Raw genomic sequence first — 23,061 nt, forward strand, 5'->3', positions numbered from 1 at the left:
ATGCGTAGTAGATCGCATGCGCCGCCTTGCCTATTCTCTGTCCCAACACGGCCCCTACGGTATAATCGCTCGCGTCACATATTATTTCAAATGGCTGGCTCCAATCTGGGGGTTGAATGATGGGCGGTGACGTCAACGACCCCTTCAACTTATCAAAGGTCACTTTGCATTCATAGGTGAAATCGAATGTTATGTCCTTTTGTAGCAACTTGAACAGAGGTGTTCCGATTTTTGAGAAATCCTTGATAAACCTCCTGTAAAATCCTGCATGGCCAAAAAAAGAACGTACTTCCAGTATGTATATGGGGTAAGATAGAGCAGAAATAAGGTCTATTTTAACTTTATCTACCTCTATTCCCTTAGCCGACACAACATGCGCTAAAACAATACCATACTCGACCATAAAGTGACACTTCTCCCAATTAAGAACCAAATTCGTATCTATGCACCTTTTAATAATTAAAGCCAGATTATCAAGGCATTCATCAAAACTATCCCCGTATATGCTAAAATCATCCATGAATACCTCGATTATTTTTTCAACATATTCTGAGAAAATACTTACCATGCACATTTGAAAAGTTGTTGGAGCATTGCAAAGACCGAAAGGCATCCTACGGTAGGCAAACGTACCAAATGGGCAGGTGAACGTGGTCTTTTCCTGGTCCTCTGGTGCTATCGCGATCTGGAAGTACCCTGAAAATCATTCAAGAAACAATAGTAAACACGACCAGCTAACCTTTCGATCATCGGGTCAGTAAAAGGGAGAGGAAAATGGTCCTTTTTCGTCACAGAATTTAGCCCCCGGTAGTCAATGCACTGACGCCAGCCAGTAGCTTTCCTAACCGGAACCATGTTACCCTCCTGGTTCTCCTCCACAGTCACTCCTGCCTTTTTCAGAACCACTTGAACGGGGTTCACCCAAGAACTGTCTGAGATAGCAAAGATAATCCCCACCTTTAGGAGTTTAAGTATCTCCTTTTTCACAACTTCCATCATCAGGGGATTCAACCTCCGCTGTGCCTGTCGTACCGGCTTCACATCATCCTCGAGCCTTATCCGGTGCATGTATAGGAACGGACTTATCCCTTTGATATCTGTTATGCTCCACCCGATCGCCTCCTTATGATCCCTAAGGAGTCGCACCAGTCTTTCCTCTTGACTTGGAGATAAGTGTGCGGAAATGATTACCGGAAATGTCTCTCAGTCTCCCAAGAACGCGTACTTCAGATGTCTCGGGAGAGGCTTTAACTCTAATTCCGGTACCTGCACAACTGACGGCAATAATTTTACATGAGTTTCTGGCACAAAAAGAGAAGTAAGCTCATACCTTGGAGGGATGGTTGGAAGTGAATGTAAGGCCTCAACTGCATGGTGTAACTCATCCCACATGTTCACATTAGGGGTTACACCCAATTCAAGATGCTTGGTTAGGGCCACTTCCAATGCGTCCTCACCATTCAGTTCGAAAGCTTCCTGCACAAGAGGCTCAACAACACTCAAAACAAAGACTGAGTTAGATTCCCCTGGATATTTCATCGCCGAAAAAATATTAAAATTTATCCTTTCACCAACAAATTTCATTGATAAAGTACCCTCATTCACATCTATTTTAGTCCTGACAGTGCTAAGAAATGGTCTACCTAACAAAATAGGTGACGGGTTTAATGATTTCTCATCTCCCATATCCAGGATGTAAAAATCTACAGGAAAGACTAATTCATTTACCTGAACCAAGACATCCTCAACTAGCCCCTCTGGGTAGGCATTGGTGCGGTCGGCTAGTTGGATTATGATGGCCGTTTCTTTTAATGGCCCAAGATTCAGGGACGCATAAATGATTTTCGGCACCACATTGATTGACGCCCCTAAATCCAACATGGCTCTCCTGATCGATGTATTTCTTATCTTACAAGGGATCGTGAACATACCTGGATCCCCACATTTGGGTGGGAGATTTTTTTGGAGTATGGCTGATACGTTTTCTCCCACCGCTACTCTTTCATCCCCTCTCAACTTTTTCTTAGGGGTGCACAAGTCCTTGAGAAATTTTGCGTAATTCGGTACTTGCTTGATTGCATCCAACAAAGGGATGTTGATCTCCACTTTTCTGAACACGTCCAGGATCTCTTTCTCTTTCTCCGTCTTCTTCGTCTTCTCCAACCTGCATGGAAAAGGAGGTAAGTTAGATTTAATAGGAATTGATGGAGTAAGAGTTATCTTAGGGTCTCCATGAATATGCCCTTCTTCTTCAATTTCCTTTTCTATCTCCTCCTCACTTTTGCTTTTCGAATTTACCAACTTAGGTCCCTCCACCTCTTTGCCACTCCTTAATGTCATGGCACTTACATTCCTGGGATTGGTCTCAGGTTGTGATGGTAATTTTTCATAAACGTGGGACTCCAAGCGATTAATGGCAGTTGTCATTTAACTCATTCGAGTCTCCATGTCTTTCATCCCTGCTCTGGTGTCCTGCTGGAATTGGATAGTGCTTGCGACCAGGGTCCTAGTCTCTTGCTGGAGCTGAGTGGTAGTTGTGGTCAAACTCTTGACAATTTCCTCCAAGGAACTTCCTGAGTTGGAGGACGAAGGTTGAGACTTTTGTTGCCATGGTTGCTGAAATCCTGGTGGACGGTTGGAGAATGAATTCTGTGGCCTATTACCATAGCTGAAATTGGGGTGGTCTCTCCAATCCGGATTGTACGTGTTGGAGTATGGATCGTACTGCCTACGAGGCGCGGGCACGCCTCCACCCATGTTCACTTGTTCAGCCCCATCCTCTTGCAACATAGGGCATGAGTCAGTGGGGTGGTCCACATTTGTGCAGATTCCATAGGCCTTTGCTTGGTGCCCGTTTCCCATAGCTAATTATCGAACGAAGGAAGTTAGCTCTAATAGCTGCTGCTGAATGGACGACGTCTCTACCTCATTAACCCTGCGGGTAGGGTTACTCTCACGGAAACCAAACTGTTGAGAACTCTCTGCCATCGATTTAATGAGTAGCCATGCTTCCCTTGGTGTCTTGTTCGCCAACGCTCCCCCACTCGCAACATCAATGATACTCCTATCAGACGACTGGAGGCCCTCATAGAAATATTGAATCAACAGTTATTCACTAATTTGATACTGTGGGCATCTAGTGTACAACCTATTGAACCTCTCCCAATAGGCATATAAGGATTCTCCAGGATACTGCTTAATGCTGCATATCTCTTTTCTTAGACTGGCAGCCCAGGATGCAGGGAAGAATTTTTTCAAGAATTTCTTCTTAAGTTGGGCCCATGTTGTAATACTACCTACGGGTAGGTAGTATAACCAATCCTTCACTGCATCCTTGAGAGAGAAAGGGGAGGCTCTAAATTTAATCTGCTCCTCAGTAATTCCTGGAGGCTTCATTGATATGAAATATGGGCCGCTTATGGGCCATGTTTCGGACTGCGTAAACTTGTTTTTGAGCTACACTTGAGCACTTGGAGAATTCTACTTTCTTCAAGATTTGCAAGGGGCTGTGAGAAAATCTTTGGTGAGGACTACTTGAGGGACAAATTAGAGTGAAAACACGAGTGACGAGTGCATACACGTGAGCCTGTGTGTTGTGAGAAATTTCTCTTCTCTGCTAACCAATTTTGCAGGTCACTTAACCATGCCTCGTGGAGTTGCATCTCATTCATATCATCAAGAATTCTTAGAGAACGAGCCTCTTAAGAGGAGGGGTTCCAAGCGAACTACTACCAAGTACTCTAGTTCCACACGTTCCATCTCCGAGCATTCACAACATGAGTTTCATCCACTTCAGGAGGAAATGGATCATTTTCGTGCCTTGTGCGTCTATGAAAGATATAAGCGTACTTGTAATGAGTATGAGGAGGAGCAAATGAGTTTTAGTAATAGTTTAGTAGTTTATTTTTCAGATTTCTATTTTATTTGGTAGGAATAAGTTCGGTCCAAGACCTCATGTTGAGTTAGATCCGATTTATAGAGTCTAGACTCACTATTACTTAAGTTGGTGAATTAGCTTTTATTGGATTATGTTGGGCCAGCTTTATAAGCTGACCATTAGTTAGCCTTAATTGTGATTGTGATTGGTGAGTCATTAGTTAGTTCCTTTTCCTTACTAGATTAGGGTTTTACTTGTAACCTATATAAGGTACCACATTACGTCATTAAAAGGGAGACACTTTTATCATAAAAACCTAGTGTGAGAATTTTCTCCATAGCTTTCGAGCAACCCTTGAACAATTTAGAGTTTTACTCTAGTGTTCTTGTTTGGCTTATCAATTCAAGAACCACACTTGAATTGTGGCGCCTTCTACACTTGCCTGAGGTTCGCTAATTCGTTTGATTACGGGTTGAGATAATATCAACAAGTTCGTAGTCACGGGGATTAGAGGGGTCGTAGGGTTTCCGCTGCCACCGTTTCTTGCGTTCGAAGTCAAATCCAACAAGTGATCTTGGGTCGCGAATCTTCTCACCAACGAGATTCGTATCATTCATACTGGAGCATACCACATCAAACTCTTGGATGTGTTTGTGGGGTTTTTCACCTGAGAGGCCATGAAACGTGGGTAGGAGGTGAATTAATCCTGACTTCAATTCGAATGAGGTATTTTCAGCCAAAATTAGGAATGTGATGCACAAAGGCTGCTGGGGCAATTCTGGAGCAGCCAACTCCCTTAGTGTTCTTGCATTCGCCATAGGGATGTCCTCTTGGCTTGGGTCACTTAAATTTTCACCACTTGAATCTGTTGATTCAATCTCAGGATCCAGTCCCTGAGATGCAATGCTAGATTGCTCCTCTCTGAGCTGTTAGTCTCTTTCCTAGTTCGGCGCGCAGTCTTCTCTACTTCCGGGTCGAAAATCAATTCACCTGTACGAGAAGAACGGGGCATAAACTAGAAAGATGCCAGACAAATTCAAAGAGAAAAACTTAGAAAGAAACAAAATTAACTAAAACACCGTTCCCCCGTAACGGTGCCAAAAATTGATAGGTGTCGAGTCTGTGCAATAATAATTACTAAAATGTCCTAATTACCACCACAATTAATTATAGAATAAATCTAAGTACTGGAGCAGAGATCTTAGGTGTGCAATGGGTTACTTGATTCACCATATTCTCGAAGAGTTTGCTTGATCCGATATATCAGATTTGTCTATAAAATATTAAATTTGCGTACAATGGCAAGTAGGGTCGATTCCACAGAGAATGGATAGGAAATTGTTTCTCTCCAAGTCAATAGAAAAAAATTGGGAAAGATTTGATGGAATGCAAATAAAAATAAAATAAACAAAATTCAAAAGCTAACTCACCAAATACAATTTACTAAAAATAGCAATTAATAAAATTCTACCCAAAGGATCAACTTTTCAGGTACGGTCCAATTAAATGATCATCGATGCAAAGATATTTCATTCATTCGTCACTAGGTTGGTTATACCTATCAACAAGCTCTAACAGCCAGTTCTTCCTTACTTTTTCGACAGTCAAGATACGACCATTGACTGCTTCTCTAACCAGAAAACAACTTTAGGTACGACCGTAGGAATTTAATTATCCAGTTGCATTAGAACTAAAAGAACCCAACTCTAACCAATAAACATGCTAAGAGAGTTTATTTAATTTAAATCTTGCATTCCCCCAACATAAAGCCAATTATGGTGGTTGTCACTAGATATCAACTAAACGAACAATTACGGATTCAATTTAGTTAATGTGACAGTAGGCTATTAAATTAAATCAAATACCCAGCCGTTGATATTCAATTAATAAAATATCCATGAACAATTAATTCAGGAAACGTACGAATAGCAACAAGTTGAAAGAAATAATAAAGATTTGATTAGATCTCACAGATATTATGGACCGCGTCTTCGCGTCGACCTTTGGGTAGAGGAGAAAACTAGCCGCTCCTCATCGTATCAATTTCGCGTGATTTGATTGATTCCATCTGCACAAGCATCAAAGAATTTGGAACGATGAAGTACCGAAGAAAGAAAGAGAAAAAAGTCTTCCTTTTCCCTGCGTTGGTGTTCGTACTGAAGCCGAAAAGTACAACGCAAAAGCCAGTGAAAATTGTACAAGGCCAAAGCAAAAGCAAAAGAGTCAAAAGCGTCAAAGCCAAAAAGCAAACGGAAGTCTACAATGTCTGACCGCTATGGGAAAAGAAAACTAAAGTTAATGTATCAATTTGACGTGAATCTGGCTTTGCTAATTGCTGCTGAAGACCAAAGGAAAAAGACGTCTGACGGTACAAAAGCAAAAGCTCCCCTTATTGATATGACGTGAATCTGGCCTTTTTTCCTTTTTGTGGCCGCCGCCCAAAGAAGAAGAAAAAAGTCTGAAGCAAGCCTTGTGTCCCGGGGTTTTAATCCCATGCTTCTCCATGGTCCACGTGCACCTAACCTCCTAATTGCCCACTTTTTGCTACTACCAATCTCGCGGGTCCGGCTTTTGGTACATCTCCTCAGTTTCTGGCGTAGGCACGCCATGAAACAAAGAGTCTTCTGGAAATTTGTCGCACGCGATCACTTTTAACACCAACCACCTACAATTTACACAAAGATGAAATATGAGCAAAATCTCATTACTTTAGCACAGTAAGTAGCCAAAATTATGATAGAATAACAGTGCAAAAGGTGCCCAAAAGTTGCTCTATCAAATTGAAATTGTCATTGACATTTTAAGAACTTTTTTCCTAAAATAAATGACTACCAAAGTTATGAACTTTCCTAAGTTAATTCATGACCTCTCTAAAATAAAGACTTAGCTAAATTAACTAAAATTTCCTTAATGATTGATTTTTCCAAGAATATTAACCTAAACTAGGATTCCTTCCAAAGTTGTTTAGACTTTCCAAAAATAGTAACTTTCCAAGAAAAGAACTTTCTAAAATAGGAAGCTTACTTAAAAGGGAAATATTAGATATACAAACTTTACTCGTTTAGCAATGTTAAGTGTCCTATGGTTGAACATCTCTAGGGGATGTATTAAAGAAATAAGTGATGAACAATCAACATGTGTAAAGTAATAGACTTACATGTTATCTCTCTAGGGATAGAAGGCAAGGATCAAGAACCCTAGCAAGACATTCTTCCAAGCTAATCGAGGTGAGTGGGATTTAACCCTTTGTATTTTGCAAGACAATCTTCCAAGCTACAACTATTTAGTTCTCTCTACCCTTCTCTCCTTTTCTAATTAATGAGATACAAGGGGTATTTATAGATGTATTTGGAGGAGAAAATGTGCTCATAATGCAATCATAAAGTTGTCCTTAACTTTTCCAAGAAAAATCTTGCTAGATCCAATAGTTTTCTCTTGCAGAAAAATTGGTCAAAAAACTTGTGTGAAATGTCTACAACTTGCTCTTGCAAGTTGCAGCAGGTTTGCACTGTTTTGCTCAATCTACAATATTGTTCTATTTTTTGACCAAATTCAACTGCAATTTTTTCAATGATAAAAGCCAAATTAGCCTTTTTGCAAAACATTAAAATTGTAGTTCTTTGACTTAACTTTCGAATGCATCAGGAATCATCCCACTTGGATGTCTGTAGGTGGAGAAATGACCAAAAAATCACTAACTAGTCAATCCCCTGTTCAGCTTTTGAAAGCAAAAAATACATGACGGTATTTCAACCTTTTAGCCAAGAAAATGTATGAATTGAATTTTGATATCTTCATAAGAACTGTAGGTCAATATCTTAGATTCAAATGGTTTAAGAATCATCTCAATCCTATACTTGTAACTCAATATATATTCAAAAACCAAAAGGTGTCAAAACTATCAAACTTTTCTTCTTTTGTACTTGGTTGCATCTCATCCTACGAACATTTTACAATTCATGTTCACTTTAAACATTTCTAATAATCAATAATCACCCAAATATATTCTCAATTCACCCCATTTGATGATTGAGCCATTAGACCTACAAAAACATGATTTTTACCACTTTAATCCATAGAAATGCAATTTTTTATAATTGGACCACAAAATGCAAATTTCACTAGAAATCTAGTTTTTTTTTTTACCGGCAAAACCCCGTACATGGGGGAGGGACACCACCCCTAATTTTAGTTAAAAAATCTGTTAAAGAAATAGCGTCTCATACATAAAAAAAGCATTAAATAACGAGTACTACTCCCTTACATGGATGCATCTAATCCCTGCATAAATCAAAATATCTAGTGAAGCCAGTGTTTGAATATGTTTTGGCAGCTAAGACACGGAATCAAAGAGATATTGCCCCATATTTGGGAGACCTGCCAAAGCATCTGCAAGTATATTCGCTTCCATATAAATGTGTTGAACACTCCCACTAGAAACCTAGTTATTTAACTATAAAAATGACTAAAACACACCAAAATAAAAATAATAAAACACACTTAAAATATGTAAAATGCACATTTATCAAATTTCACCAAAACTAAGGGTTGAAGAGGCTTGAAGGCAGGGTCTAATTCCTCTAAAATTGTGGTAATAACAACATATTAAGGTAAGAGAAAAGAGATCTCTTTTGTTAAACTTTGAAAGCTGTTATTTGTTACTCCCTCCGTCCCATTGAAAGTTTCATACTTTACTTTTTGGTTTGTCCCAAAATTAATGTCACTTACCACAATTGACAATGAAAACTTTCCCCAATTTCCATCTCATGCCCTTAAATATACCAGATTCTTTTAATCTTTTGTTGGACCCCAAAAAACTACAAGAATTGCACTTGATACGCGTGAGTCCCACAACAAGTGCAAACAATGGTCGTGCAAGATACTTTCCCAAAAAATAGCAAGAAACATTCTTGAGGTATGGGTCCCACACGTCTTGTCACCACTCCATTACCTTTCTGCCATTTGACAAGTTATAATGCAAAGAAACTGAATAAAGGTATTGCTGGAAATTAGACCAAAACATTTGAAATCTTGGCGCTGTTGAAAATAAGTGCGAGTCCTGAAATGCGACAAATATTTTGGGACGGAGGGAGTAGTTGCATGATGGAAATTTCTTGTTGATCTAATATCTAATAATGGACTAGAACGTGAAAAGAATAAGTTGGATCATGCATATAATCAAAAAATAAAAATGTAATTTAGCATATTTTATCTTGTTTATGGTGAGCAATAGTTAAGGGGTACTTGTGAAAGTACAAAATCTTCTCTCTGCTGGAATCAATTTTTTTATTGTGTCTTTTTCTGAATTGAGCTGAATTGTTTCAAGAAAAATAGTTTCAGGGAGGTTAATAATATTTTCAAAACTGTAGGGGAGGGCAATAAAATTGTTAAAAACCTCAAGCGAGGAATGTGAAATTAATATTCCAAAATCTTGGATCCCCGCAATTTGAAGTGGGTTTTCTCTGGATATGAGTGGGTTGAATTTTCCGGAAGTCCACAATTGCAATGTCTGGAAAGTGGAAACAACTCATTGCGGTGATTTTACTGTTTTAAAAGTAAAAAATCACAATAAAATTTTTGCAATGCTTTCAAGAAAGGACATTTTTGTGAACAGTATAGTAAAAATTGTTCTAACGATTAGATTTATAATTTTTTTATAAAACAATTCAAATTTTCATTAAATATTAAAATCTACACTAATAACAGAAATCACATCTGACAAACTTATGCATATAAAACAAATATGAATAATAATAGATACTTCAAATCTAAAAAATTAATAAAAATTTTCAAATGTAAAGTTCAAATATATTTAAACGTCAAAGAGAAAACTATGGTACCAGAACATCTACGAATGTTTCCTACTGTCACATGTGCTGGTTAACTACTTCAACCTGAGATGTAATGAAGATAATAATTACATTATCCCTCTTTAACCTATAACTAGTCTCCAATAATTGATACTAACAACTACTGATGCAGTGCATCACTAGAGGTTCTCAGCAACTGTTAATTGTGATTTTATAAATTTAAAAATAGGATTCAAGATGACAATAGGGCGGATATTCATGATCAACAGGGTCGAGGGAGATCTTTTTCCTACCACTTTAAATGGGGTGGGAGGGCGGGAAAAATACCCCTATCCCGTTTGCCACTAATAATTTAATATTATATATTTCTATATGCACAACGTAAAAATATACAATATAATAAAACTATATGTATGTAATATTAAAATTAATAACATGATATTTTCTTGTAATAAATTAATGTAATATTTCCTGTTCATTTATTGTGATTAACCAATAATTTTGTTACGTTAGTTTATTTTTTCTATTTTGATGTTGTTTATAGATATATAAAAAAAAGTACGATAATTGATTTTTTTTTATATAAAATCATATGTACAGAAATAAATTCACAGGATCAAAATAATTTTAAACTTTTATTTCACGCTGGATAAATGTAAAACAATTATTTGCAAGTTCATTGTTAGTGCATCACATATATAAAAAATTAAAATCAAGCAAACAAATAAAATAAAAATGCTAGAGGTGTAGACTGGGGGCAGCCCCAGAGGTAGTAGGGTGCAGGGGGTAGAGATAGTGGAGCTGGGAAAGGGGATGGGACTTTTTGGAGAACGGATCAGTGGATGGTACTTCTCCCATTCCAAATCCACCCCATGAAGGACACTGTAACTTTGAAAGTTATAAACACACATAAAACTCTCACAATGTTACTTAGCATCGCACTTTTTCCCCTTGAACTCATTATATAGTAAGAGTAGTTTTGTTCTAAAACGTCAACTAGGTGGACAAAATGCCTATATAATGAGTTCAAATGCATAAAGTGCAACTGCAGATAAAATTGAAGAGAGTTAAGTGCATTTAACCCTAAATAAAGATAATTAAATGTCAAAACGAGAAACAAACTTCTTTATATTGAGTTTAATGATTAGCTTGATTAATGATAATAAAGTTTCACGATTCAACATGACAAAGCAATTTATTGATAGTACATTTACATTTATCAAGTAAAAATCCTGGAAACATTGTAGTTTTGATTTCTGCTCGATTCACTAGTGAAAGGCATCACATCTGCTTTTCATGTAAACGGATAAGATACATGTGGCATGCGTTTGCAAGCTAAGTAGAAACTAGAAAGATAAAGGTTGGATTTCCATTTTCAATCAATTGGCTAAAGTTAGCAGAGAAAACGAAAGAAATGAAAAAAGCAGAGCTGGTTTTCGTTACTGTACCAGGGATTGGCCACTTAGTATCATGTGTTGAACTAGCAAAGCTTCTCGTTGAACGTGATGAACGATTATCGATCACCGTTCTGATTATGAAGCTGCCCTTTGATCCAAAAGTCAGTAGCTACACAAATTCATTGGTAGAAACTCCGAATTTGCACATAAGGTACCTTGAGCTCATCAAAGAAGAGCCTTCTTCTCAATTGTCATCTTTTCTTTCGATTCTGTATCGATTTATCGACAACCATAAAAGTTGTGTGAGGGAGGTTCTTGCTGAAATATCCAATTCTGTTTCGTCGCATCTTGGTGGGATCGTCATAGACATGTTTTGCACCTCTTTGATTGATGTAGCCAATGAATTTGGGGTTCCTTCCTACATATTTTGCCCAGGCGGTGCTGCAACGCTTGGCGTTTTATTCCAGTTGCAAAGTCTGAGAGATGATCTCAATGAAGATGTGAGCCATTACGAGAATTCAGACGTTGAATTAGCTTTGCCTACTTACATCAATCCTGTTCCAGCTAAACTTTTGTCATCTGCATTGTTTGAGAAGGATGGAGGTGAAGACATGCTCCTCGATCAGGCAAAAACATGCAGGAAGACCAAGGGAATCATAATTAACACTTTCCTTGAGTTGGAATCCCATGCGATTCACGCCTTGAGCAATGATAAAAGCATCCCACCAGTATATGCAGTAGGGCCTGTATTGAATCTGAAGGGAAGCAATAGTCAAAATCAAGAAACTGAGATGATTATGAAATGGTTAGATCTTCAGCCAAAATGTTCTGTTGTGTTCCTTTGCTTTGGTAGTGCAGGTAGTTTTGATGGTGACCAAGTGAAGGAAATTGCCTATGCACTCGAGTGCAGTGGATATCGATTCCTCTGGTCATTGAGAAGGCCTTCACCTAAAGAAAATTTTGAGTTTCCAAGTGAGTATGAGAACCTGGATGAAGTCTTGCCAGAAGGGTTCTTGCAGCGAACTGCAGCTGTTGAAAAGTTATTGGATGGGCACCACAGGTGGCAGTTCAATCCCATCCTGCTGTGGGGGGCTTTGTTTCTCACTGTGGTTGGAACTCAATATTGGAAAGCGTTTGGTGCGGTGTGCCAGTGGCAACTTGGCCGCTTTATGCAGAGCAGCAGCAGAATGCATTCCTAATGGTGAAAGACTTGGCAATGGCAGTGGAGATCAAAATAGATTTCAAAAGGGATTTCGTACTGGGTGTGAGTAGTGAGATTTTGAGTGCAGATGTGATTGAAAGAGGGATTAAACATCTGATGGATCCTGAGAATGAAATCAGAGAGAAGGTGAAGGAAATGAAAGAGAAGAGCAGGTTGGCTCCTGATGAAGGAGGATCATCCTTTTCTTCCTTGAGGCTTTTTCTTGAAGATGTAGTAGATAACATTCCATGATCGTATGTCAGAATTGAATAGTGATAATGTATTGCATAATTGCTTCTTTTTCTTAAATCCATAGCTGAAGATCAACCAATACTAATATCCATTAACTCTGCTATAACCAATTCTACTCCGAAAGTCGGTGCTTTTTTCTGTTTTTGCTTCTTAGGCTTTCTTCTGTTTTCCCTTTCACACTTTCTTTTGCTATTCTAATCTTCTACATGGTACTTTGTAGGTCAAATACAATCTGTGGCTGTGAAATGGACTAGCAAGGGCAATGTAGACTTACAATTCAGTTAATAGTAACAGTGAATAGCTAAACTTATTCAACTTCAGAGTTGGTAGAAGTTTAGGGAGTATTATAGTGAGTGCTAAACCAAAAATGACGGGACCAAATTGTGACAACTTTACTGCGGCATTGAGAGCAGAGTATGTCTTTTACTGCATTTAGTCACACCTAGTTGTGGTGCGTGCTGTTCTCTTGCAATAATTGGTACATAATGCATGCTGCCTTACATTTTTTTGACTGCAATTAAAGCATAGTTTACTCTTATAATGCTTGAGAAGGTGGTACGGTTTTTCTTCTAATGTACTGTATTATCATTGCACGCTCTTACCTGATAAGTTATCTTTTTACTTGCATGTTTTTTTTTTTTTTTTGTGAAATTTGAACTCAATGAACACGGAAAGTCCTCAAAATTGACTAAAATAAGGCAAATTCTCATATGCAACTTTAAACTTTGTAAGCAACATGTTCAAAACTTCATTGGAATTAAGAGATGAAAATGAGATGTTGCAGACTAGGGTTCAAGAACTTGAGAAGTCAAAGAAGGAGTTCAGCGATTTAATTTAAGATTGGATGAAAAAGGCAATACAGGTTGAGGTGGCTGCCAGAGAGATGATCGAGAGTTTAAAAAGGGAGCTTAAGGAGAAAACTAATGAGATTCAAGGACATGAATTAAGGGAAGATGCCTTGTATAAGGAAATTGCCAAACTTCTGGTTTCTAATACTAAGGTAGAAAAGGAGAAGGAATTTTTAAAACACGATGTTCAGAAGCTAGTGGCTAATACGGCTAGATTGAGGAATAGAAATACTGCTTTGGACTGGGAAGTCGATAATTTGAAGTATGAAAATATCCATCTCAAAATGGATATCGAAGCTTGGAGGATTGAAGCCAATTATTGGGAGAATGCGATGGAAGAAATGAATGATTATACCTATGAGTGAGGGATGGCCTACCATGGTCTAAGGGTCAAGTATGAGCAAAAAAGAAATGAGTTTCGCACTATCATAGCCACGTTTGCACCAGTCCCTGAGTTCAAAAAATTTTGACCGGATACAAATGATGAAGGTAATAATGAGGGTGATAATGCCTCGTCATGGCTAAAACTGAGAATAAAAATGCTATAAATGAAGAAGAAGAAGAGGATCCTATAGAGGAGGAAGAGCAAGAGGACTCCATAGAAGAGAAAATAGGCAATGACGATGTTCTTGGGGATGCTCATGCAGATGAAGAAGATTTAGGTGTTGGGGATATAGTGGATCCTTAATATCTTGTTCTCTATAATAAGTTGTAATAAGTTAGGGGTTAATCCCTAATGTTTAACAATTTTAATAGCAACATTATTATTATCATTATAATTAATATTTTATTTTTGACATCTACTTGTTTAACTTTTGATCGAATAATTCACGAAATTCATGCTTACCATTGATTATTACATTCATTAGTTGCTTGTACTAGATAACTCTTCTCTTGCTTTACATTTTGAGGCAAAAAAAATGACAACAACTTTAAAAAGACTCTCATTATGACTTGAACTTAGGTGGTTCAATGTATATAGATCTTTGGCACAATATAGATGAGTTGATAGATTTTGTCATTTTAGGAAAATGGTACGAACTAGGAGTAACGGTAAAGGTGAGAGTAGTAACAACCAAAATATAAATAGTCAAGGTGGCAATGGAAACAACAATCAAACTGTGAATGGCCAAGGTGGCAATGGACCTGTAATGATGGTGCCACCAGAATTTATCACAGTATTAACTGTTGTGGCACAGGACATGCAAGGCCATGTGCAATTGCAGGCCTAAGCGGTACAGGCAAATGCACAAAGATAGACTGGTATTCATGTACACTATGAGAGAATGAAGAAAGTACAAGTCCCAACCTTTGATGGTTCTCCGAATCCGGATAAAACAGAGAAATGGTTGGGAGAGGTTGAGACTAACTCTAAGTTATTGTAAGTTCCAGAGGAAGTGAAACATAAGATAATCACACCATTTTTAGTTGGTGACATAGAGAAATGGTGGCCAACTATTGAACCTACCATTGCACGGCCAATGAATTGGGAGAAATTTAAGGAAGCATTCCTTAACTATTTTTTTCCACCTGCTGTCCGTCTTCAGAAAATGGAGGAATTTGAATCACTGAAACAAATACGAGACATGTTAGTTGTCGAGTTTGCAAATAAGTTTTGTACTTTGGGAAGGTTGTCCTTTCTATTATGGCAAATGAACAATTAAAGACTATAATCTCTGACTATGATACACTGTTCAATACAAGTGTAAGAATTGAGGCAAATATCAAAAGACTTTAAGCGAAAGAAAGAGGCAAAAGGCCTTGACTTGAGGGTGAAGGTAGTATGGTCTGTCCAAAGAGACCAAGCGGGGTTTATAGGTTGGTAAGGAGAAACCTAAATACCCCTCCATGGATGGTTACATCTCAATCTAAAGGAAAGGTTCCTACTAAGAAGGAATGCCCAACTTGTTATAGGATGCATTTTAAAGAATGGCGTCTGAAAATTGGTGCCTGTTTTGGGTGTAGAAAGATGGGTCATCGAGTGAAGGATTGTCCAAATCCTAAGAAAGAAGGTGATAAGTCTACTAAGCCCCCTAAAAATAGACCAAGAATCAATGCAAGGGTTCACGCGATAACTGACTTTGAGGCAGAAAGATCCAATGACGTAGTAACAAGTACACTTCTTGTAAACTCTATGCCTGCCTACATGCTTTTTGATTGTGGTGCTACCCATTCTTTGTGGTTAGAAAGTTTGCTAAGACCTTGAACGTGCAACCTGAATGGTTAGATAACCCATATCGCGTGTCTGCTACTGGTGATAGGGTTCTTGTATCTCTCCTAAAATATAACAATTGTTTAGTTGAAATTGAGGGTAGAACATTACAAGCTAATCTAGTCCAAATCAATATGAGTGACTTTGATGTCATTTTATGAATGGATTGGTTAGCTAGAAACCATGCACAGGTTGATTGTAGGATAAAAAAGTAATTTTTAATGATCTTACAAAAGACGAGTTTTCTTTTCAGGGGAATTTAGAAAATAAGAAGAAAATACATGGGCAGTTATTATTGACTGCATTACAAGCATCTAGGGCATTAACAAAACGTGCAAAAGGTTATCTTGCCTATGTCGTAAACACTAAAGAGACTGGTATTTTCTTAGAAAATATATCAGTAGTTAAAGAGTTTCTAGATGTTTTCACTGATGAACTACCTAGGATACCCCCTGATAAGGAAATAGTGAGATCAATTTGGTAGCTAAAGCAGTACCCATTTCTAAGCCACCCTATCGAATGGCCCTAACAGAATTAAAAGAGTTAAAATACCAACTTCAAAAATTACTTGATAAGAAATTTATTCGGCCGAGTATGTCACCTTGGGGAGCACCTATGCTTTTTGTTAAAAAAAAAGGATGAAAGTATGAGATTGTATATAGATTATAGAGAATTAAATAAAATCATGGACAAGAATAAGTTTCCGCACCCAAGAATTGACAATTTATTTGATTAAATGAAAGGTATTAAGGTATTTTCTAAAGTTGATTTGAGGTCTAGATATCATTAATTGAAAATCAAAGAAGCGAATATTCCTAAGAGTGTATTTAGGACAAGGTATGGGTATTATGAATTCTTAGTCATGTTATTTGGATTAACCAATGCACTTGCTGCATTCATGGGTTTAATGAATCGGGTATTTAGGTGCCAATTAGATAAGTTTGCGGTGGTATTTAGAAATGACATCTTAATATATTTTCCAACTAAGGAAGCACATGCTGAGTATCTTAGAGAAGTATTGAGGACATTAAAGAAGGAAAAGTTATATGCAAAATTTAGCAAATGCAAATTTTGGTTACGGAGTGTAACCTTTCTAGGATTTGTAATATCAGATCAAGGTGTGGTAGTAGATCCTAAGAAAATAGAAACTATTGTGGATTGGTCAAGACTAACTAATGTGACAGAAGTAAGGAGTTTTTTAGGATTGGCGGGATATTATCGAAAATTTGTTGATGGATTTTCGTCAATAGCCATGCCTTTAAGTAAGTTAACTCACAAGCAAGCTAAGTTTGTATGATCACCTGAATGTGATACAAGTTTTCAAAAGTTGAAACAAAAATTGGGCACGGCTCCTGTATTGACATTGCCATCTGGCTCGGGTGGTTTTGTGATTTGTGGTGATGTATCCAAGCATGGGTTAGGTTGTGTGTTGATGTAGAATGGTAGAGTGATTGCTTATGCTTCTTAACAATTGAAAGGGTATGAACAAAATTACTTGACTCATGATTTAGAATTCGTTGCAATTGTTTTTGGATTAAAACTATGGATGCATTATTTGTATGGAGAACAATGTGAGGTGTTCACTGATCACAAGAGTTTGAAATATTTATTTACTCAGAAGGAGTTGAATATGAAGCAATGGAGGAGGCTAGAATTGATAAAAGATTTTGATTTGACCATTAGCTACCATTCTGAAAAGGCAAATTGAGTAGCCAATGCCCTTAGTAGAAAAATAACTACTGCTAGCACCCCTAATTTGAGGAAGCAAATGACAGATTTGAACTTAGATGTGGTAGATTCTATTGATGGAGCTTTAGTTGCATTGGTGTTAGCACCAACTTTAATTGATAGAATTAAAGATGCACAAAGGATAGATCCTGAACTTGCAAAGGTAAAGGAGAAATTTAAGGCTGAAGCATTCATGAAATTTCAAGCAAAAATTGATGGTAGCCTATGGCTGAATGGAAGGTTATGTGTACCTAAGAATGAAGAAATAAAGAAGGAAATTTTAAAGGAGGCCTACAATACAAAATTTTCTATACATCCAGAAGAAACTAAAATGTATCAACACCTAAAACAGATGTACTGGTAGAATGGGATGAAAAGAAAAATTGCTGAATATGTTGTGAGATGCTTAGTATGCCAACAGGTTAAAACTGAATATCAAAGACCTGCTGGATTACTGCAGCCATTGGTGATCCCACAATGAAAATGGGAGCATATCATAATAAATTTTGTGGTAGCACTACTAAGGACCAAAGAAAACCATGATACCATTTGGGTCATTGTGGACCATTTGATCAAAAGTTCACATTTCCTACCCATTGCAACTAAAATTTTCGTGGAAAAATTGGTGAAGATGTACATTTTAGACATAATTCTGGAGCATCGGTAAGTATTGTGTCTGATAGAGACCCGAGGTTTATATCAAGATTTTCGTCTACATACCAAAGAATGATGGGAACAGATCTTAGATTGAGTACTGCTTTCCATCCACAAGCGAATGGGAAATCTGAATGAACAATTCAGACTTTGGAGGATCTGCTGCAAGCATGTGCACTCAAATTTAAAGAAAGTTAGGATGGAATGGTTAAACTAATGAAATTATCCTACAATAATTGTGAGGTGAGGACCCGAATTTTATTTTACTTACTTTTATTTTATTTTATTTTATTGGTTTATCTAATTATTTATTTTTTCATTTGCTCCAATTAATTTACTTCATTCATTTTAATTACATTTGCATGGTACATTGCCCCAATTCATATTGTAGCCCATTTGTTTTTAAAGTTAATTTTTCTGCGGCTCGACTAGTGAGCATTAGTGAAAACATGTTTTTCGAGATAATATTTGGTCCGAGAGTGCGGTGGTCTTGGAGAATTAAGGATGATCGATTATTGACTAAGAAAAGTTAATTGAGAGATTAGAGGTGAGTGAGTTGAATTAAACTCAATTGGAAGCACTAATGGCCCACTATTCAATTGTTGACTTTTTGCACCCAAGATAGCTTTATGTCATATCACCTTTCCATCAAGTCACTTCACTCAAAAAGCTACCAAACCCTTTCTTTCTCTCCCTTCTTGGCCGGCCAACCCTTGACCATTTCTTGCCAAAATTTCAGCTTCATTTTCTTCCAATTTTGCTCCAAAAACTCACTCCAATCTTGCTCATCTTCTTGGATCATCACTCAAGCTTGAAAGGAGACTTGGAGGAGGAGGATACTTGGTGGTTTAGAGCTTGTTTCCTTGTAGTCTTGTACCCTACACTTGGAAGAAAGGTAACACTCCAAAGCCCTAATTTTTCCTTCCAACTTATGGTTAGTTTAGTTAGTTTTAACTAAATTAAGCTTGGGTTATTGATGGGTTCAATGAACCTCGATTTTAGGTAGATGTTTTGAGGTGACTTCTTAGGTAGTGCCCTTGAGGAATTATTGTTTGTTTAGTTGTTGTTTGATGATTTATGGCTTGGTTTTGGTTGAGAAAGTTGAAAAGAAAAGTTGAAGAGAAAAAGGTGCATGCTATCCGAAATTTTGCTGGTTATTTCCCTCATTTTAATTTCAAATTTTGTGGTTATTTTGATGCCAAAATGCTTGTTATATGTTAGTGTTTATGTGTGTAAATTATCTCCCAAAAAGCATTTCTTTTGGTTGAGTTAAAGTTGGGTTAAAGTGAGGAAGCAAACCTGAAAAATTTCTGATCAGGATACCAGACCAGTGTGTACGTATTAGCCCATAACTTTTCGTCCAGAAGTCAAAATCAAGTGCCGTTTATGGCATATGAAACTAGACTCTAAGGGCTTTCCAACAGTATAATATGCACTTGCTAGTTCGTTTTCTATGAGCCGTAGTGAACCGGCAAATTTGACTGATTTTCCTCACTATTTCAATCCGAAAAACAAGCATAGCTGCAGTTTGTAACTCATTTTCACTCATCTTACAAAACAAATTTTAAGATAGTTTCTTCTAGTGAATTTTATCATTTTGAATCTAGTTTTCAACGCCACAAACCACGCTAAGTTTTGATTTGGGTAGCTTTAGTTATGACCTGATATTGAAACAGTGCCAGGTGCTCCAAAACTGGAATTTTTGTGAACCAGGTTCCAAAAATCAGCTTTCCTAAAACTAATTGTATCTTGGTGTAGAAATGTCCAAATTGAGTTTTGTTTGTTGTGTTTGAAACTAGATTTGGAGTTCTTTCATTGGTATAAATTTCAATGGTTGATTCTACTTCTATGAATTTTGCCAAATTGCCAAAATTCACTGAAAATGCAAGGCTGTTTTGCTCTGTCTGACTGGAACAGTGAGTTGGAGCTAAAATTTGACTAATTTTGAATTCGAATCTGGGAAAAGTATCTTCTATAGAGTTTTATTTCATTGAGTCTATTTTCCAATGGTGTAAGATTTTCCAATTTTGGACTTATGAAACTCAAGTTATGATTTTTCAAAAACAGTTGCCAAAACTGATTTTTTCCTTGTAAAGTGACAGTACTTCAAAGTCACTTGGAAACATTTCCTAGGTTACAAGCATAACTTTATTGGTTATTTGAACCTCATTTCATACTGGAGAAATGGATTTCAACCCCTAGTCTTTTGCCCTTGGTTTTCATGAAATTGAACCATAAAATAGAGCGTTTTAACTAAAGTAACTCTTGAGTAATTCTACTAGTTTTATATTCGAACTTGGAACTTTTAACTTCGACCTTTACTATGAAAATGAGTACCATTTTGATGGATTTTGACTCCAATACGTTTAGGAAATGTGGACGCTTCTTTATATTCTAAAATTTGGGCATAGGATTAGAAATTTTGAGAGATGAAAACCATCTTCCCTTTTCTCGATTTTCGTACCAAAAGTTAAGTATGGTACTTTCTTTTGGAATTGAAACTTCTTGCCAAGACTTGACTCAAAAACGGTTTTTGAGTTTCTTTTGAGTATTATTTCAATGATTTAGCAGGAAAGCCTCCTTTAACTTGACTTAAACTTGTGACCTTGAGAGTGGGTAGTAAGAAGATGTTTTTCTTATTAACCTTGGTCAAGTACATAGGTAATCGTGATTGCGCATGTCTCTGGTGGTCACGTGGATGCCGAGGAGCTTTTCTGACCTCTCGCTTTGCTCTTATTTTGCTCTTGACTTTTGGTGAGTGTCAAGTGCATGTTTCATGTTATTATGATTGAAATGATAATTGTACAAGTGCTATGTGAATCGGGAACTTGTCGAGACGGGGGTATACTTTGTCATCCTCGTTCTCTCCCTCTTGAATGCTCGTTACTTGAAAAATGAATGTGTATGACTTGCACTTGTACTTGAACATATTTAACTTGTGAGTATTGAGCGGCAGCATGTACCACACCCTATTCGGGTGGGATGTGCTTCTCATACCGACTCAGTGCTATGATCGATTTTCTGAGCGGCAGCATCTACCACAACCTATTTGGGAGAGAGGTGCCTCTTATACCGACTCAGAGCTATAAACAATTCTAAATCGATTGGAGCATTGTCTCATCGAGCAATTATACTTGTGGGAACGTCCCAACCCATTGGCTAACTTCGTAGCTCCAGCCCGCAAGGGCTTGGTCAAGAAACTTGGTGAACCATGAAAAATTTTATAGTTTGATCTTTTGAAATCTTGCTTGGCATACTCGATTAGTATCGCCACCTCATACTTGTTTGATTCCGAATCCGAGTGAGTGTTATGTTGGATGGAGGAAGTAAGTGGAGCACTACGGTCTTGTTATTAATTTAGTTGACGGAGAGTCAACCCCGGATGGCTTGAATCGATCAGGACGTGGAAATAGCTCCTGAGATCTCCTGTATCCTTCCATGTGTGTTTATTTCCTAATGGTGCACTTAAATGAAAGTTCATGTTAAAGTTGCTTTCAAGTATGTTATTTGATTGATTGGTGCTGCTGGCTTGCTTGCTTGATTTTCTTGACCTCACTGAGCGTTAGTTCATTCCTTTAAGTTTGTTTTCCTTAACAGGACTTGGAGGTGGAAGTTGGAGATTCTAGACTAGTGACTTTTGGCTGAAACTAGTATACTTTTGTATGATATTGGAGACTTTTAAAGTGTAAATTTTGTTATATTTGGATATTTTGGATTGTAATTGTAATGGTATACTTGGGAGTTTTGGACTTGTATATTCAAAATATTTCTTTATTATAAGTCGATGGTTGACTTGTGGTTCTTTATTAAGCTTGAATGAGTGCGTGAGTCCTAACGAGAGTTGGGCAGGCGTCCCACTGATACCCTAGGGTTCGCCCTAGGGAGAGGTGGGGCGTCACCGTTGGTATCAGAGCGTTGGATTTGAAATACCTGAAATAGAGTTAGGAGTTCTTAGTCGTGAACTTTTGGTCATAAAAATTCATGATAAACTTTAAGTTAAATTTTGAATGGCACCAGTGATTATAAGAACCTAACCTTTAGTTTTGTGGGTTAATTGTAGGTCATGAAAGGAAATGGTGAAAAATAGTAACCTCCGAGGCACCTTCCAGTGATTCGTTATCGAGAGAGGCTTGGGGGCCCTCTTTGGCAGTGAACCCCAATTCATCGAGTTAGGCCTTCATGCGATTGTTGGAGGACTTACTCATACTCTAACAAAGTGGTACTAACGGTAATTGATGATTGGAGGCAGTTATCTAATGCGAATAGGATAGCTCAAGAGGATAATCGAGGGTTGAGGACGACTGTGGACGCCCAAACTGCTAGGGTTCATGAGCTGGAGACGAATGTACTCGAAGAGCGAAATAGAGCAGAAACTCTTTGTGAGCAGCTTCAAGAGACTAATCGTCGACTTGCTTGGGTGGTACAAGAAGTAAGGGACCGAACTGAGGGAATGATGATTGAGTGTGTGACTTTGGTTGAACAAGTAGTGGATGGCAAGATACTCAGTGAGGGACAGGAGGACGCAACCCCTAGTGCTGAAGACGAGGTTGAATCTACTGAAGTAGTCGAGACTTCTGGCTCTGCCAATCACTAAGCTAGTCATTTTTCTACTTTAGTAGTTTTTGTCAAGGATTAGTTGGGGTCTACTAGTACGGTCCACCTAGACTAGTGACCTTCTGATCTCTTGATTTTTGCAAAGGACATAGAAGGGGTGATTCTCACCTTGAGGCCTGTTGTATTTTGTTACATGTACCCCTATATTTTGAAACACTTGGATACCTATGTCCTGTACTTGATATTATTGACTCGTTTTATGCATTCTTGACATGTAACATAACTTTTAGTTGTGTAAAGAACTATGCCTTAATTTTAAAGTGTTTGTGCAACTTGCATATGTTTTTAAATTTTATACTTATTTTTCCTCTTTTAATTATGCGTTTAGAATCTTACTAAATGGATCGGCGAGAATGTGGACGGGGGCGTGGGCGTGGGTTCGGCAACCCTACACTCTCGAGAGAGGGAAGGGATCTGCGACTGACCCGAACCAAAACCCTAGGAACGAAAGGGGTGACCAAGTGGCTA

General features: G+C 37.7%; 1 protein-coding gene, 1 non-coding gene and 1 pseudogene across 2 annotated transcripts; 2 read left to right on the forward strand and 1 right to left on the reverse strand.

Moving 5' to 3' along the window:
- Positions 1 to 1,203: 1,203 nt before the first annotated feature.
- On the reverse strand, positions 1,204 to 2,427 carry LOC140006885 (uncharacterized). Its single transcript, XM_072049555.1, has 2 exons — positions 2,303 to 2,427; positions 1,204 to 2,164 (listed from the first exon to the last, which is right to left on the reverse strand). The coding sequence occupies exons 1-2, from the start codon at positions 2,425 to 2,427 to the stop codon at positions 1,204 to 1,206; spliced, it is 1,086 nt and encodes a 361-aa protein (XP_071905656.1).
- Positions 2,428 to 3,118: 691 nt separating this feature from the next.
- On the forward strand, positions 3,119 to 3,225 carry LOC113688731 (small nucleolar RNA R71). The gene has a single exon (XR_003448092.2). It is a non-coding gene; the product is annotated as a small nucleolar RNA R71 (small nucleolar RNA).
- A 7,304-nt stretch (positions 3,226 to 10,529) lies between these two features.
- LOC113743930 (anthocyanidin 3-O-glucosyltransferase 2-like) lies at positions 10,530 to 12,537 on the forward strand (annotated as a pseudogene).
- Positions 12,538 to 23,061: the final 10,524 nt, after the last annotated feature.

Source organism: Coffea arabica, chromosome 5e (genome assembly GCF_036785885.1).
Source record: "Coffea arabica cultivar ET-39 chromosome 5e, Coffea Arabica ET-39 HiFi, whole genome shotgun sequence".
NCBI lineage: Eukaryota > Viridiplantae > Streptophyta > Magnoliopsida > Gentianales > Rubiaceae > Coffea > Coffea arabica.

What these genes read in the sequence shown, in the direction of transcription:
- LOC140006885 (XM_072049555.1), bottom strand. Translation starts at nt 2,427, where the DNA reads ATGACAACTGCCATTAATCGCTTGGAGTCCCACGTTTATGAAAAATTA. An exon ending in AAAGAGGTGGAGGGACCTAA is followed by an intron (nt 2,165 to 2,302) that starts GTTGGTAAATTC and finishes TTTTCCATGCAG; the next exon opens with GTTGGAGAAGACGAAGAAGA.